The 15,372-nt window shown below is 37.2% G+C and overlaps 4 protein-coding genes and 1 pseudogene across 14 annotated transcripts; 2 read left to right on the plus strand and 3 right to left on the minus strand.

Moving 5' to 3' along the window:
* Positions 1 to 53: 53 nt before the first annotated feature.
* On the plus strand, positions 54 to 2,599 carry NUDX14 (nudix hydrolase homolog 14). The gene is made up of 7 exons (XM_022903737.2): positions 54 to 343; positions 443 to 548; positions 822 to 899; positions 1,090 to 1,182; positions 1,321 to 1,413; positions 1,751 to 1,849; positions 2,147 to 2,599. Exons 1-7 carry the CDS (start codon positions 108 to 110, stop codon positions 2,378 to 2,380), a joined length of 939 nt encoding a protein of 312 aa, XP_022759472.2. The 5' UTR covers positions 54 to 107; the 3' UTR covers positions 2,381 to 2,599.
* A 99-nt stretch (positions 2,600 to 2,698) lies between these two features.
* Positions 2,699 to 5,657, minus strand: LOC111305882 (copper chaperone for superoxide dismutase, chloroplastic/cytosolic-like; annotated as a pseudogene). The gene is made up of 6 exons (XR_016344867.1): positions 5,416 to 5,657; positions 5,265 to 5,313; positions 5,038 to 5,110; positions 4,771 to 4,906; positions 3,975 to 4,189; positions 2,699 to 3,252 (listed from the first exon to the last, which is right to left on the minus strand). The product of XR_016344867.1 is annotated as a copper chaperone for superoxide dismutase, chloroplastic/cytosolic-like (transcript).
* Positions 5,658 to 5,935: 278 nt separating this feature from the next.
* Positions 5,936 to 10,779, minus strand: LOC111305892 (YTH family protein). Of its 10 annotated transcripts, none has more exons than XR_016345004.1 (9): positions 10,429 to 10,779; positions 9,871 to 9,976; positions 8,633 to 8,826; positions 8,302 to 8,553; positions 8,118 to 8,194; positions 7,669 to 8,041; positions 7,043 to 7,477; positions 6,346 to 6,404; positions 5,936 to 6,269 (listed from the first exon to the last, which is right to left on the minus strand). XR_016345004.1 is itself a non-coding variant. In XM_089765456.1 (9 exons), the coding sequence occupies exons 2-9, from the start codon at positions 9,959 to 9,961 to the stop codon at positions 6,253 to 6,255; spliced, it is 1,110 nt and encodes a 369-aa protein (XP_089621582.1). In that variant the 5' UTR covers positions 9,962 to 9,976; positions 10,429 to 10,771; the 3' UTR covers positions 5,936 to 6,252. The 10 variants fall into 10 exon arrangements, 6 of the variants coding, with proteins under 6 accessions (XP_089621582.1, XP_022759530.2, XP_022759516.2 ...); XR_016345003.1 differs by having other exon boundaries at positions 9,871 to 10,075; positions 10,429 to 10,778; XM_089765456.1 differs by having other exon boundaries at positions 6,356 to 6,404; positions 7,043 to 7,099; positions 10,429 to 10,771.
* Positions 10,780 to 11,028: 249 nt separating this feature from the next.
* On the plus strand, positions 11,029 to 12,737 carry LOC111315487 (glyoxylate/hydroxypyruvate reductase HPR3-like). Its single transcript, XM_022917228.2, has 2 exons — positions 11,029 to 11,614; positions 11,984 to 12,737. Exons 1-2 carry the CDS (start codon positions 11,126 to 11,128, stop codon positions 12,506 to 12,508), a joined length of 1,014 nt encoding a protein of 337 aa, XP_022772963.2. The 5' UTR covers positions 11,029 to 11,125; the 3' UTR covers positions 12,509 to 12,737.
* Positions 12,738 to 12,942: 205 nt separating this feature from the next.
* On the minus strand, positions 12,943 to 14,626 carry LOC111315491 (anthocyanin synthase-like). The gene is made up of 2 exons (XM_022917241.2): positions 13,976 to 14,626; positions 12,943 to 13,695 (listed from the first exon to the last, which is right to left on the minus strand). Exons 1-2 carry the CDS (start codon positions 14,476 to 14,478, stop codon positions 13,134 to 13,136), a joined length of 1,065 nt encoding a protein of 354 aa, XP_022772976.2. The 5' UTR covers positions 14,479 to 14,626; the 3' UTR covers positions 12,943 to 13,133.
* Positions 14,627 to 15,372: the final 746 nt, after the last annotated feature.

Consider the following 15,372-nt stretch of genomic DNA (forward strand, 5'->3'; position numbering starts at 1 on the left):
TTAATTAAAAAAAAAAAAAAGGAAAATTTTTTTCAACCATGTACTACTGTAGAAGCCTAGATGGGCCTCGCAAGTGTGCAGACATCTGACACAGATTGGGCAAAAACATGACTCATTTTCTCCAGTCTCCCTTGCTCATATCTACTCTCACCCTCCCAAAGCGGCTTGTCGGATCCTTCTCTCCCACTCTACTTCTGCACCGTCATACAAGAACAAAACCCTTCTGCTCCGACATGTCGGCCACGTCATCAACTTCCCTAACTCACTGCATCTCCTTGCCGACTCAACTCGGTCAACCCGTCCAAATCGTTGCTGCCCCTGGCCTGTCCGATTCCGAGTTCAGGTGAATCGCCTTTTTTTTTTCTTTTCTAATTTTAGTTCTTTGATGTTTTGAAATTTTTGAGTACCCATTGTTTGATCAATCATAAATATGGATTTACAGGAGTGCTATTGGGTCATCTTTATTTAGACAATGGTTAAAGAATCTGGAGAGTGAAAGTGGGATTTTGGCTAATGGAGACATGACTTTAACTCATGTCCTTATTCAGGTACCTACCCTTTGTAAAACTTGCATTAATCATTTGGGTCTTTTTGAAAAAAAAAAGGGTACTTTTTGTTTTCCTTGTTTTTCTCGTTGTTGTATTGAGAATAAGAATTGTTACTTAAATTGATTATAAGAGGCTATGTCTGGTGGGTTTTATGCAACATTTGAACTTGCTAAGCATTTGGGCTCTGAAATATTAGAAATGTTAGATATATCCAATAAACTCTGTTTTTCTTTGTTTATAGAACTTTAGGTTGATTGTTTGCTTTGATAACAGGGAGTTGATATGTTTGGAAAGCTCATTGGCTTCCTTAAATTCAAAGCTGATATTATTGATAAAGGAACGGGAAAGAAGGTATTTGATCATCTTCATGAATAGCTTTCTAAACAGATTCACAACAAAATATGGTTCTTTATGTAACTTCTTGATGTTGTAATTAATTATTGAATTCAGGTTTTATGGAGCATGTATTGCAACTATCTCAGCATTCCACGCTGTTTATTCATGCTATTTTGAAGTATCTTATGAACTAAAACATGCTTAGGTTCCAGGTATAGTATTTGCACGAGGACCCGCTGTAGCCGTACTAATTCTTTTGGAGTCAGAGGGCACGACATATGCTGTTCTCACTGAACAGGTGGGGTGATGTTTTAATTGAAAGTTTTCTAATCAGTTTGTCAAGTATGATGCAACTGAGCAGAGATTGAACTCAGAAGGTGGACATTTAAATATTGCTACTTCATTGAAACCTAATGAGTCTTCATTCTTCTCTAAGGTTAGGGTCCCTACTGGGAGGCTTGTTCTGGAATTGCCTGCGGGAATGTTGGATGATGACAAGGGTGATTTTGTTGGCACTGCAGTTCGTGAGGTCTGCTCTCTCTCCTCTCATCACAGCATGTGCGCAGACACAAACACATTATTCAAATGTTTATTTATGTACTTTTTCTGTGGGCATCTGTATGTTAGTCATTTTACCAAACATAAAGTTCATAAAATGATTCACTTTAGGTGATGAAATTTGCCATTATTGAGGTCAAGGGTTATATGCTAGTGTACCGGATATGCTGATGTTCAACATCTGCCATTCAGTTGAGGCAATATAATATTTTTGACAGGATATTTTTTGTTCAAAATTCCCTAGGATTAGCTTTTTTTTACCCCTCTTTTGTTATACAAATGATCTCTTAATGAGTTGAAACTGACAGGTTGAGGAGGAGATTGGTATTCACTTGAACCTAGAAGAGATGGTTGACCTCACAGCCTTCCTTGAGCCATCTACTGGATTCAAAGTTTTTCCTTCTCCGGTATGTTGACATCTACCAAGAAGTATCGGCAATACCCATGAGTGCTCTTCTTGGAAAATCATTCCATGTTGAAAATCCTAGAAGCATTACTTTGGAATAGGATTCTTAGCTACATATAATTTTCATTATCTTGTGAATTTATGATGTATACTATTTGCTTAGAATCCTTGCGTTACAATTCCAGAGCCTCAAAGGTTCCAGTAGTCCTTTCTTGAGAATACTGTGTCCTTTTTGGGGACATTTTGTATCATGACTTGATTCAGCTTAGTAGTAAGATTTCTTGTCTTTACATGTTAGGGAGGGTGTGATGAAGAAATTGGACTTTTTCTGTACAGAGGGCATGTTGATAAAAACATTATTACACAGCTGCAAGGAAAAGAAACAGGTCTTCATGAACGTGGTGAGCTGATCAAGGTTCGCGTCGTTCCTTATGAGAAACTCTGGCGCATGACACCTGATGCAAAGACACTCATGGCAGTTGCTATCTATGAAATGGCTAAGAAAGAAGGATTATTACCACAGAAATCTTAACCTGCCAGCATCTAGTTACAGGCTTCCTTTTTTCTGGTTTGATCATTCATTTTGAGATCATGGAATCATGGGTAACTATTGTCCTAGAAATCAAGTTATTATTTAGCCTGTATAAAGATGCGTAAAACTGTCCAATGCAGCATAGATTGTGTATTGACATTGAATTTATCCAATGATATTTCTAGTTCATAGTCATTGAGACATATTGAAAACCGTTTACATTTATCTTCCACAATCTTTTGTATGAAAAATTAAACTCATATCTATTTACTGGAGCCTCTATGAGTCACTACTAAAGTTGTGCGTTAGTGCAAGAAGATTTAAGTGATTGGGTGCAGCTAATATTAACATTTGAGCTTTAACAATCAGGTTCGTTTCCTCAACAACCAAAACATCAATGCCAAATTCTCTAGCTATATGGTTTGAGCAGCTTTTTCCATTGTAATTGAAGCATAAAGCTCACCTGTTTTATTAGATTGAAGTTCATCTTTGTTTTGCAGATCATGCCTAGAACTAATTAAATAAAGACAACAAGAGATAACCTAAACAAGAATCCTTATGCCAAGGAAACAAGGGAAGCTACAAGTAAATATACTTTGATAAAATACTGAGACCATACTGGTAACAAAATCTTTGTCACTTGCTTCCCAGACGGTGGTGCCATCACATGCACATATCTTCTTGTAGTTTTCACCAAACCCAGCGCTCCGGGCAATCACTGCAGCTGTCAAACTTGGATCTGATTTATCTTCAGTCTTATATACACCTATTGACCGCCCAATGAGATCAGCAACTCTGAGCAGGTGTTTGACACCAGTGTAAAAGGCCTCACCATTCTTATCCACATCCAGAGTTCGCAGGTCGCCAAGTGGCTGTAAAGCACAAACAAGGTTAAGGAATGAAATAAACAAACGTGATTGGTGTGAAAGAATAGATAACAAGATGCTGGCATATAATTAAACAAATATAATTATTCAAACAAAAGGAAAATATGCCAAATATATGGAAAACTCATTCAAGGGAAGATACAACTTGAAATGGGTCCAATCAAGCTGTCCATATGCAATAACTCTAGAGGCAAAATTGATTAACTTGTATGCGAATATCAACAACTCTTTTACAGCATAGAATCATCTTCCACAAGTTTATATATATATACATACATACAATATTCTCTTTCTCAATAAAGGTGCCGGGCAGGACAAGGGGGGGGGGGGGGGTTTAAACATATTTTCATTCATTAGGAAATTAAAAAAAAATATGAAAACACAAATTTGCTCCAGAAATAAACCATTTGAAAATAATGTTAAGGCAGCACAATGCCCTTCTTTTTTATTGTGCCCTTTAGATAGCATTGACGGATCCATCGACCAGTAAGTGCTATCTTTAACAGGTAAGTGGTACTTTGAGTCTCATACTTGCACTTTGGTGGTTGCTAAATGAAATTACACTGACATATACACGTACACACAGAGGGAGAGCTAGAGAGAAAAAGGAAAAGTGACAGAAAAGGCAGTGCATGTGAGGTGACTTGAAGATTTATTTAAAAAAAGGAAAATATGAAATCCAGGGATGGCAAAAGATGGAACAAGACCTCTTTATCAGTTCCTTCATTTGATGGATTAAACACTTTCCCAGTACTTGCTGCACCTCTTGTCAGATCACCGAATTCATTAATAGACCGTGTTTTCCAGGTGACAAACCACCAAAACTGGCTTCAGTCCTAGTCAATTCCATACTCAAGCCAATCGAACTGCACCAAAAATTTTGGACCTTTGAACTCAGCAACAGCAGCAGAAACTAAAAAGTCTGCAAAAGGACGTACAAGGTTAATAATTTGAGAAATTGTAGTTTTATTTGCTGACATGAGATGGTGAATTTACTCAATCCTATGAATGGCATGCACAGAAATGTACTTCATAAAGACCACTTTTAAAGCTTTAAGGTTCTAGGAAGTGAATATTGCTTGTTTCCTTATAATTTATTCAATGAAAGCTCTAAATGAACTGATTACCAGACAAAGCAACCTTTGGTCAATTTATTTAGGAGATGGTACCATTTAAGTAAACCACATCACTAATATTAGCAATTAAGAAAACATTTCTAAAATTTCAAGGACTTCATCAACAAGCTAATATGAGCATAAATTTTATTCAATCACAATATTTCTTAGAACATCTCAGTGTCCTCGGCTAAGTCATAGTAATGACCAAAACTTTCCTTCTTTTGGAATGAAATAGTAAAAGGTAGGATTGGCTGCTACATAAATTCTGAAATACCAAGAACAAATATGACTTTCCTCTCTGTCTGTTACCAGAATGCATAAATGAGGGCAAGCATCAAATGAATAGGTTAATGTCCCAAAGCGATTATAAGTTAGATTGACAAACCTTCTGGCGCTCCTTGTCCTATTAATCTAGCTTTTCGACCAGTCTGCTCCAATGCGTCAGTCAATGTTTTTCACGGGCAAAGAACCAAGTATTCTCACCACTTGATTGCTCAAGTCCACTTCCGCACTTTTGACTCCTTTGCATATAAAAACAAAACATACCATAATTCAGTAATTAAAGCAAAAATAAATATCAAATGAAAATTTAAAAACGTCGCTTCAAAGCCTTAAAAGATTGATCATGCACAAAATGGTTGCTATTGCTTACCATTAACTGTTTGTAGCTTACTCTTGAAGGCATTAAAACAACCTTCACACTTCATATCCACCATATACCCTGTCTGATACCAAGACTCAAAATTTTAGCATGTTAACAAAATTTAAGGATTAATCAACAATAACTATCCAATTCATGTTCAAGGAAAAAGGAAAACCTTAATTTACAACTAGAATACGCTTGAAACTGAATTAAAATAATCAAGAAGATAAATTTACAAGAAGGTCAGGCAAGGACCCATTTTCCCGCAAATTCAAGATAGAAAAAGTCAAACTTTAGTAAAGATAATAGTAATAAAGAAGAGCAAGACTGGATGTGAAAAGAAATGGGCAGTGCTCAAAATTTGAAATTTGATAGCAAATCTGAGATTGGTTGTGATCAGATGTGCATGAGTCCATGTGAAGAGCAGCGGGAAGACTGGTGAAGGTTCTTGTAAGGCCTAAGCGATTTGGTGATGAAGAGAGGACAGGGAGGCCTGAAGTTTTTGGGAAATGAGAAGATTTGCAGGAAGAAGAAAAGAAAGCAAAACCTGTAAGCAGAGCGGATACAGCAGCTATGGCAGTTGCTGGGGTCAGCGACCTCAAAAATGCCACTGCTTTCGTTTGGGTATTTCATTTTTAGGTGAAGACCAATTGGTGGCGACTCATCGTGCTTGATTAATGACGTAATCTTTTTCTTGTTCTTAATCATCAAATTCTGTTCCTTCTGAAAATTTAGCCAAAATTAATTAAACATTTTAATACTATTATTTTTCTTTGTTTCAAATGGACAATATAGACTTTGTCATGCAATTTTAAGATTGTCTTTTGAATAGATCATTGACCACCTTACTAGGAAGCAGAAGTATCTATTCTTTGTAAGATTACCGAGAAAAAAAAGAAGAGCAAAATGTTAAAAGAGTTGGGGCATGACATTGCCAATTGATTTCTGTACAAGTTCGCAACTGCCCCTTGTAAAAATACTACAATCAGTTCATACAATAGAGTACATAAATGTGTACAACATGACAATAGTTTTGTGTCTGAATTGTATCTCAACTATCGGATTAGAAGAATAAATTTACTTCACTCAATGACCACCTTGCGGCAAATTTGAGCTCCACCAGATGAAAGTGAACTGAAGCAAAAACCAAGATCTCTCTGCGCTGGGGCTGGAAACAATCTCAGGATGAGTTATGTGACCTCTTGCGAGAATGGCACCGGTCAGTTAATAAACTTGAGTTTCTGCAGAAGTCATCAAGCTGAGTAAAGATGCATAAAATCAAATTTAAATATTCAGTACTGAATCTGAATTACTCACGAATCATCACCATGCTTTCTACTTGTTGACTCTTTTATCGTCCGAGATTGTGTCATCATCTGCCAAGGACACAGTACTACATTAACAACATAAGATGAGGTTCAACACATATATATATATATATATATATATGCCACAGTGCAAGGCCAAGCTAGGGTGTACAACAAAGCAAAGTCCCAACTCCCAACTGGGGGGCTGATAAAACTTAGTTCATCCACACATTCAATTTTATTTTCCCTTTCTTGGTCTTTGGAATAAGTTCGGAATTTAAAAATTTAAAGTCCAATCAGAGGAACATGCAGATGTAAAAGTCTACTTTTACACATTCTTTCATGCAATAGAGGGTACAGATTGCAGGCCAGACCTCCTAATATGAAAGAATGTCATAAGTAGACATTTACTTTTCATACAGAAATGAGTAGGTTGTCTTCCTGATAGTGCTTCAGAACTCTAATACAATCAATCAAACTATCCAATCAATAGGACCCCAGACATTTTGCCAGGTGTGCAATCGGCTGGTGGTAGCATGATCATATTCATAAGCAACTTATTATTGGATTATTGACACATTTTATTGACTGCTTAGGCAACTAACCACATTAAAATATGCAGTGAATGCATTGACAGATACAGATAGCAGAGACAAAAATACACAAATAACCAGGATCAGGGAGTTATTGATAGAAAGTATACTGACAGGGTGACATAATTGTTTGCTGGTTCTGCCATGGGCTTCCAAGTATTCTTCATATGTCTGCAACAAAAATCAGGGGTAAGACATTAACAAGAAGAAAGATTCAGACATACGCCAACAGGACTATTCAGCGAGAGAGAGAGAGAGAGAGAGAGGGGATGTTCCTATTTTTTCCCTTTTGGTGATAAAACAGCAGAAAACACAGAACTTTGTCTAGAATGATATGCAGCAGCCAAAATTTGAATAAAGTGTGTTAATCCTCATGTCCGCAGTTGATTAAGGATAAACAGCACGTGGAGCACAAGAAAAATGTTGCAGGATTCAGTATGCTGCAATCTTCATATCCTCATGTGCACTAATCCTCATGTTCATGGTTAATTAAGGATAAACAGCACAGCACATGAAAAATGTCGCAGGATTCACTATGCTGAATTCTTCCTAGTCCAGAAAGAGAAGTGGGAACATATGGGTTAGGGGATCTAAGTTGAAATACTAACCTGATAAATCTAGCTTCTCTGATGAATCACATTTTATATGATCACAAAGAAAGTATCCGCTTAGGTTAAAAACATATAAATTAAACAAATAAAAATAAATTGGAAAATAAAGCTTAGATAAGGTCCCAGTACCATTTCAAGAAAATCATCCTCTGTCAAGGTACTAGCAAGAGGGCTTTCTGCAGATAAACCCCAAGCATCAAATTGAGTAGACATATCATGGTTTACTTGTATATTGGTGAGATTTCTGTTGATGCGAGAATTCTTCATACTTGCAACTTTTGATGCTCCCACAGTGGTCGGGAAATATGCAGTAGCCAAAGTATGTGGATGTGTTAAATGAAGTCTACTTGGGTCAGCTTGATGTTGATAGAGAAAGGAATGATAAGGCATGCGTGTACCAGCCCAAGACATATGCAGTGGAGGCACATTATAATCTTCATCTCCTAAAGAATATGGAGGTTCTAGGCAAGGCCTTTTTGAAGGTAGATCATCCCTGATAAAACTGTTCCAGTATAAATTCATGAAATTAAACCAGGCTCATGAGCTTGATTTTAATAGAACACATAACTTGAAGATACCTTTTCAGTGGGACACCTGCATCATTACTCCCATCAAGGAGCTCACAAAGAGCTTCCCCTATATCTTGAGGTAATTCCTAAAAAGAAAACATGAATCAAAATCTTAGCGTGCATCACACAGATGCTTAATTTTTTTTATTTCCAAAAAGAAAAAGGAGAAACAACAGCATAATATAAAGGATACCTGGCAGTCTCTGCTGATTTTGATAGGTTTGTAGTCATTCAATGGGTTCTTAAGGTGTAGAGTCTTTTGAAAAGGCAAGTGATTTAAGCAAAGCCATTTGATCTTAAAACTCCGGCCCCAAGGGTTACCTTTACCACTTCCTTGGCTCCAAACATTATCTCGCCTCCATCCAACGGAAGACAACATTTGGGCATAACCTTGGAAGAAACCACTCATGTTGACACTAAATATTAAAATAACTCTACCAGAATTCTGCAAGGCAAGAAAATTCTACCATATAAAACATCTAGACTAGAAAAACTACATAAGATCGAAATAAGAGGGATTTTACATGAAAGGCTTCTTCCAGAATTGGTTCATTCATGACTTGAGTAGCCCAAATTCCTTTGTCAATCGATAATTGGATATTTTGGTGGTTCAAACTCTTAATGATGAAATATCTTGTATTATACAATTCACCCCTTTTGTCTGTGACGTGGGAATGCTCTGGTTCTTGTGCCCTAAAGGGATAGCCATCCTCATTCTCTGACATACACCATAGGAAAAATGGCTTACTGATAATAAATAAAACTTGAATAGAAAAGGCAGTTGCCAAATAACTGGCAAATTCTGTACACAAAAAGCACATGGAAAGCAGTAAAAGGATAATCTACAGACTGCACTTTAATATATAAATGTTAACAATCTTCATTGCTTAATTACAACAACAACAACAATAACAAACTAAGCCTTATATCCCATTACTCTGTGGTTGGCTGTATGAAAGGCTAAAAAAAGGAATCATTTAGATCGTAGTTTTGAATCTTCTTACGCCACTCATTTCTATCACAAACAACCTTTTCATCTACTTCCTTAACCCTCATATCATTTCTTATTACTTGCATCCACATCTTTCATGGTCTACCACAAGAAGTTTTACTTAATTATAGTACAAAAATATAGATGGAGACAGATCGGTGCCAACGTCTCCATAATGTATCACAAAGTCAGGTGAACAAGTTTCAATGAAGTTAGAACTCTATCCTGCTTGTGTCTTGTTTAATGTCTTATTTTTACACAACCATCAGTCAATCCAAAATCACATGAAAGAAAAAATAGTTATGATCACACATCTACGATGAAATTATAATGCGAATAAAGGAGGAACATCAAGTTTTATCATAATCCACTTCATGCATTAGATGGTCAAAACTTTTACACTTCAGCAAACTTGATAAACATTAACTGCTGCCATCATCCATGTCAAGGAAAACCTGGTTTTAGTTCATGTTTCTTGCACTAAAGTGTACTATAGATGGGTATTCCTATTAATAGCACAATAGCACTTCCAAATTATATGTGTCCCAAAGAACCATACATTTGTTCTGAGCAAGGCAAAGAGAGAAGGAGATCATAAAACTTAGTTATAAGCTGTTTTAAAATAATTCTAGCTACAACCACAATCATGCACCACATAAGACGCAAGAATAAATATATGGGGAAGACAAATTTCTCATCAATCAAGTTAATTAAAATACAAGAAACATGTAATAATGTGTTAAACAAAACGAACATGCACCGTAACTTTACCTAGATCATCTGAATTTCCCATGTCATTTTTCCATTCAGTCACTGATGAATCAACTACAGACGCATTTTCTCTCGCAGTATCAGAAGACATGTCCGAATTATCTTCCTATCAGAATGCAGATATGGGTAAAATATTCAAGACAGATTCTGCCGCAGTACAAAGATTCAAGCAGACTCTGCAGCAGTACAAAGCTTTAAGCAGGCTCTGTAGTATTTGAAAAAAAAAAAAAACAGTAATATTTTGCAATCTCATTCAGTATGGACAGAGCTCAAGTATCAGAAATCTCTAGCGTCAGCAGCAGTAAGCAGAGATAAATTCTCACGAACAAATAAATTACGGCCAATTCCTTATTTGAAACATAAAAAAAAAAAAAAGAGAAAAACAAATTTGGGAAAGTTAACATTCAATAAAACGAAAATCTCAGAAAACAATTTAAAACTAATTATCCAAAGGAATTACTCCCATTTTCCTTCTACTACTTTGTTTCTCAGCAACCAAACAGGACATAAAACGAAAAGAGAAAATTGAAATAGAAAGAAAGAAGTAAAAGAGTGTACCCGTTTGAGAGAACAAAAAGCCCAAGGCAAAGACACAGGAGAGTAGCGTTCAAGTGAAAGTACCAAGTGATTGTCTTTTGAGTTGTGTCTTGCGCCTGTAGTAATGAGCCCTAATTTTCCCTTATTTTTTTATTTTTATTTTTTCAATTTTCCTTCCCTTGAATTGAACCTTCAAATTAGACGCCGTTTGAGTATGGGTTTTTTTCCCATTTACGGCTCTGGCGATTGAGCGGTTTTGGAGTGGTCCGGGGGCTGTAGAAGGGTGGACAGATCGGACGGTGATGCGTGCGTCTGTGAATGAGAGAGAATGTGTTTTAAACTAAGTTTAATCTGGTCCAGCTCAGCCTAGACCCAAATGGTTTACATGGTCCACCTTTCCCCGAGCCATGCCAAAAATTTCCAGATTTTTTAGGCTAAGACCAAAATATTACTGATTTTAACACTATTTTCATCCAAACACGATTAATTAGGGCTGCTATAATGGCACCCTTAAAAACATTATCACGAGTACAATAAAAGTCATTTATAAATTAGAAATACCCAAAAGTAAAAAAAAAAATTAAAGTCATATATATGAATACATTGAAATTGAAGTTTTTCATTAATTTTTCTTTTTCATTTTTTTTTTCAAATATCATATTGACACATCAGAAGGATTATGGCTTCCTCTGTCGTCTGAAAAACGATCCTGAAAAGTATGGGTTATCATCAAAAACAGCAAAACCTCTCCAAAACCCTTCAACAAGACCTCCTCCCTCTTGTTCTTGTCCTTCGCTCTCCTTCTGTTCCTCCTTTCTTCTTCTTCAAATCCCAATTACAAGCACATTTCAATCTCCTTGACCCACTCGACTCATCCGAGCCAACCCACTCTTTCCTCTCCCGTCATGCTTCCTCCGTGCTTGCCCTTCTCTGCGTGGGCAGCACCACCGTCTCCTCGGAAACCCTTTCCCTTCTTCCTTCTGTGAAGATTGTTGTGGCCTCAAGTGCTGGAATTGACCACATCGATTTACAAGAGTGCCACCGCCGAGGCATTGCCGTCACCAGTGCAGGTCAAGTCTTCTCAGAGGATGTTGCTGACTTTGCTGTCGGGCTTCTCATCGATGTTCTCCAGCGAGTGTCAGCCAGTGATAGGTATGTTCGGTCCGGATTTTGGGTCGCAAAGGGACCATATCCGCTTGGTCTCAAGGTGATTATTATCTTTTAAGTGTATTTTTAAATTTTCGAAACATTCCAAAGAGACCATACCTGCAAAAGCATTGCAAGATACAACTATGAAAAACATGGGAACGTCAATTGATGATTGATTGTCTTAAATTTGACGGTCCAGAGGTGCCTTGCTTTGTTCTTTTCTCCATCATGAACAAAAGTTCATTTAGCCAAAAGCTTAATGAAAATAAATGCATAGAGCATATATGATAGAATCATCCTGGGGAAATTAGTCAAAGATAAAAAGATATATCGGGATATATAGTGTGGGTTTGAGCTCTATGACTATATTCTAATGCTTCTTAGATGAATACTAGATGTATAATCCTGATTCATGGTTTGGTTGCAGTTGGGTGGAAAGCGAGTTGGAATTCTGGGGCTTGGAAGAATTGGGTCCGAAGTTGCCAAAAGGCTGGTAGCTTTTGGCTGCAACATTGCCTACTGCTCAAGGAAGGAGAAGCCATTTGTTCCATACCCTTATTATTCCACAGTCGTTGACCTTGCAACAAACAGTGATGCTCTCATTCTTTGCTGTTCATTGACAAAAGAAACTCGCCACATAATCAACAGGAGCGTCATGGAGGCATTGGGGAAGGAAGGAGTTATAATTAACATTGGAAGGGGGGCTCTGATCGATGAGAAGGAATTGGTGAAGTTTTTGGTGCAAGGACGAATTGGTGGTGCAGGTCTTGATGTGCACGAGAACGAGCCCCATGTACCGCAAGAGCTGTTTGCAATGGAGAATGTTGTTTCGACTCCTCATGCTGCTGTCTACTCCCCAGAATCCTTTGCAGCATTGCAAGAGCTGGTAGTGGGGAACTTGAAGGCTTTTCTTTCTAATAAGCCTTTGCTTTCACCTGCTCAACTTGAATGAAGGGGCTATCCCTTGTGGTAACTTCCTCATTTGACAATCTTTCCGCAGGATTAGGATCATAATCTTTTGATGCTTCAATCGCTTCAATCGCTTCAATCGATTCAAAGTAATTGTACATTTTATTTTATGAAATGTATTAAAAATTTTGCGATAAAAAATAATGATATATTAATGCTTTTGTACATCATCAGAATTTTAAAGATCGAAATAAACTGCATTTTTTTTTTTTTCTTGTTGAGCTTAATTGTTATTTGTATGCATGGTAATCCTACTCAACAAAGAAAATAACAGTGTAAAAGAGAAGAGTTTTGCTTATTTTAAATGGAAAACGAAAACGAACTTCAGGTGTATAAAGAGTTTTGCCAAGGAAAGTTTCAGGAGACAAATCGAGGAAGAAAATGTAAACAAAGGCATTAATTCAGAAACGGCTTAATACAAGGAAGCAAATTAGTCTCTCATTATTCCATAAAACAGGTAAGAGAGAAGCAAAGGAGTGCCAGACACACACCACACTGGTGTCAGCCTACCACATCCAAGGCTTTAAACCATGAAAATATAGCATCATCAGACCCGAAAACATGCATTGAAAATCACAAGATATTTTTGATGTAACTAAAGACTGGTCTCACTTAGACAGACCATCCTGGGTCTTCCTGAACAGCTTGTGCTGGATATGCTGAGCAAAGGTGCGAGGAGGGTACAAAGGAGGCTCTGTCTCGGACACTGTCTCTGGCAGTGGCTTGAGAATGATCTTCTCCTTTGGCGGTTCACAGAAAACTGCCCATGAGATCCTAACCTTCTCCTTGTTAACCAAACCCCTATGAAGAATGCTCTTGTACTTACCATTGCTGAGGATCTCGATGGTGTCGCCAATGTGCATGATGATGGAGTTTGGAACACATTTGGCGGTGATCCACTCGCCTTCGTAGAAAAGTTGAAGGCCAGGAACCATGTTGTGGAGAATGAAAGTGAGTGCACTTACATCTGTGTGAGCTTCAACACCGAGAGCGAGTTCTGGTTGAGGGCATTTGGGGTAGTAATTGATTTTCATTTGGAGGAGGAGCTCTTCCAAGCCACCAACTTCCTTCTCTAGCCTTCCTTTTTCCAATCCCAAGCAGAGTGACAGTGCCGAAAGAATCTTGCTTGCTAGGGCTCGGAGTTCCCTTGCGTACTCACTTGTGACTTCACTGCATATATATGTAGTAACCAATTAACGTTAATAGGGTGAATTGTTAAAATCCATACAGATCGTCTAGGTTTAATTTTATGGTAATGTAACCTAATACAATGAAAAGTAGATTCTATCTAATCAGGCAGATAATTAATTCTCAAACTGATAGATCATTTGATTAAATGTGAAAGTTTTCAATGAATCAGGTGGACAATATAGCATGTAAAGAATCTAGTTATAAACAAAATAAACCAGAATTCAACTATATTTGAGTGTAAACAAGCTAAATTACTCACGTGTAGTCGCTTGGTGTTTTAGGCCAGATTGACAAGTCTCTCTTCTCCTCAGGATACACAAGATGGAAGAAGTAGTCTTCCCATTCAAGCTGCCCACTAGCGTTGTTAGCTAGCTTGCTGCCATACCCCTGAATCTTCCCTGAAGCCTGGTCGTTTGCATACTTCTCTTTCTCCTCAAGAGGGAGTTCAAAGAACTTCTGTCCAGCTTTCCTGACACGATCCATGAGTTCGTCCGAGATTCCATGGTTAACAAGTTGCATCACACCCCATTCCATGGCAGCTTTCTTCAACTCCTGGCGACATCTTTGGCGTACCTCGTTGTCCTCAGAGTCAATTTCCTTTAAATCAATGGTTGGAACTTGAGGCCCTTCCTCTTTTTTCTCTTCATCAAATACATTACCTATGCTTGTCAGCTCTTCCTGAGGTCTGATATACTCTTTCGGGATCGACTGAATCCCACTGCTTGCCAAGCTTTCTACTCTGGGGGCCACTGAAGTCACCATTCTAGCAATCTAAACTTGTTTGAAAACTTTTGCGAAATTGCAGTATGAGGAATATGCTTTACTGCTGATCGTTAGAGGGCTTTTTATAGGGCCATGGATGAAGAAAATTTTAAGTGGAAGAGATGAAGAAAACAATGGAAAATCAAGCAATGATCAGTTGCCTGCTGAACAAGTAATGGTGTAGAGCTACCAACTCAAGAGAAGGAAATACTATTGAAGAAAAATAGACGGTAAGTTATACACGTGGTGAGTAGCCATGGTCAAACAAACTTGGATGTCCTAAATCTGAGTTGACTGAAAGATTGGAGCGAATGTGGAGTCCGAGCCTAACACTTTCCTTCTCTTTTCAGATAAATTATAGTAGAAAAGTTCTGTCATCATTTCTCAGCCACATGCGCTTATACTTTCATATAATTATTTGAGAAAATCTACTGCTTAGCAAGCATAATTACCAATCTTCAAACAATCCTGAGTTATGTTCAAAAATAATTATATTTGACCAAACTTTAGATTGTAATAAAGAAGAATGACCATCAGCAATAAGAACAAGTTTACACATCTTAAGTATTTCGATTAGATATTAAACGGTAAACTTAATTAATTAGTAGCTTATTAGAAATGCAAATATACTCATTATTGATGAAATTATTTTAATTTTTCGTTGGAAATCATTCTAAGTCAAATGATTGTTTAAATGATATGACCATGCGAAAATCAGGTGAATATTTCGTATTCTTTAACGATTGAATATTCACAATTTAAAAAAATAAATCAAAATTAAATGAACGATCATATAATTTATTTATTTTTCTTTTTTATAAAGGATTGGCGAGGATTGGAATGTGAACAATAATATTAATTAATACTTGTTAATTTCAGTCCATGTTACCCCTA

The sequence above is a fragment of the Durio zibethinus genome, chromosome 9 (genome assembly GCF_047325235.1).
Source record: "Durio zibethinus cultivar Kanyao isolate XHJ-2024 chromosome 9, ASM4732523v1, whole genome shotgun sequence".
Lineage (NCBI taxonomy): Eukaryota > Viridiplantae > Streptophyta > Magnoliopsida > Malvales > Malvaceae > Durio > Durio zibethinus.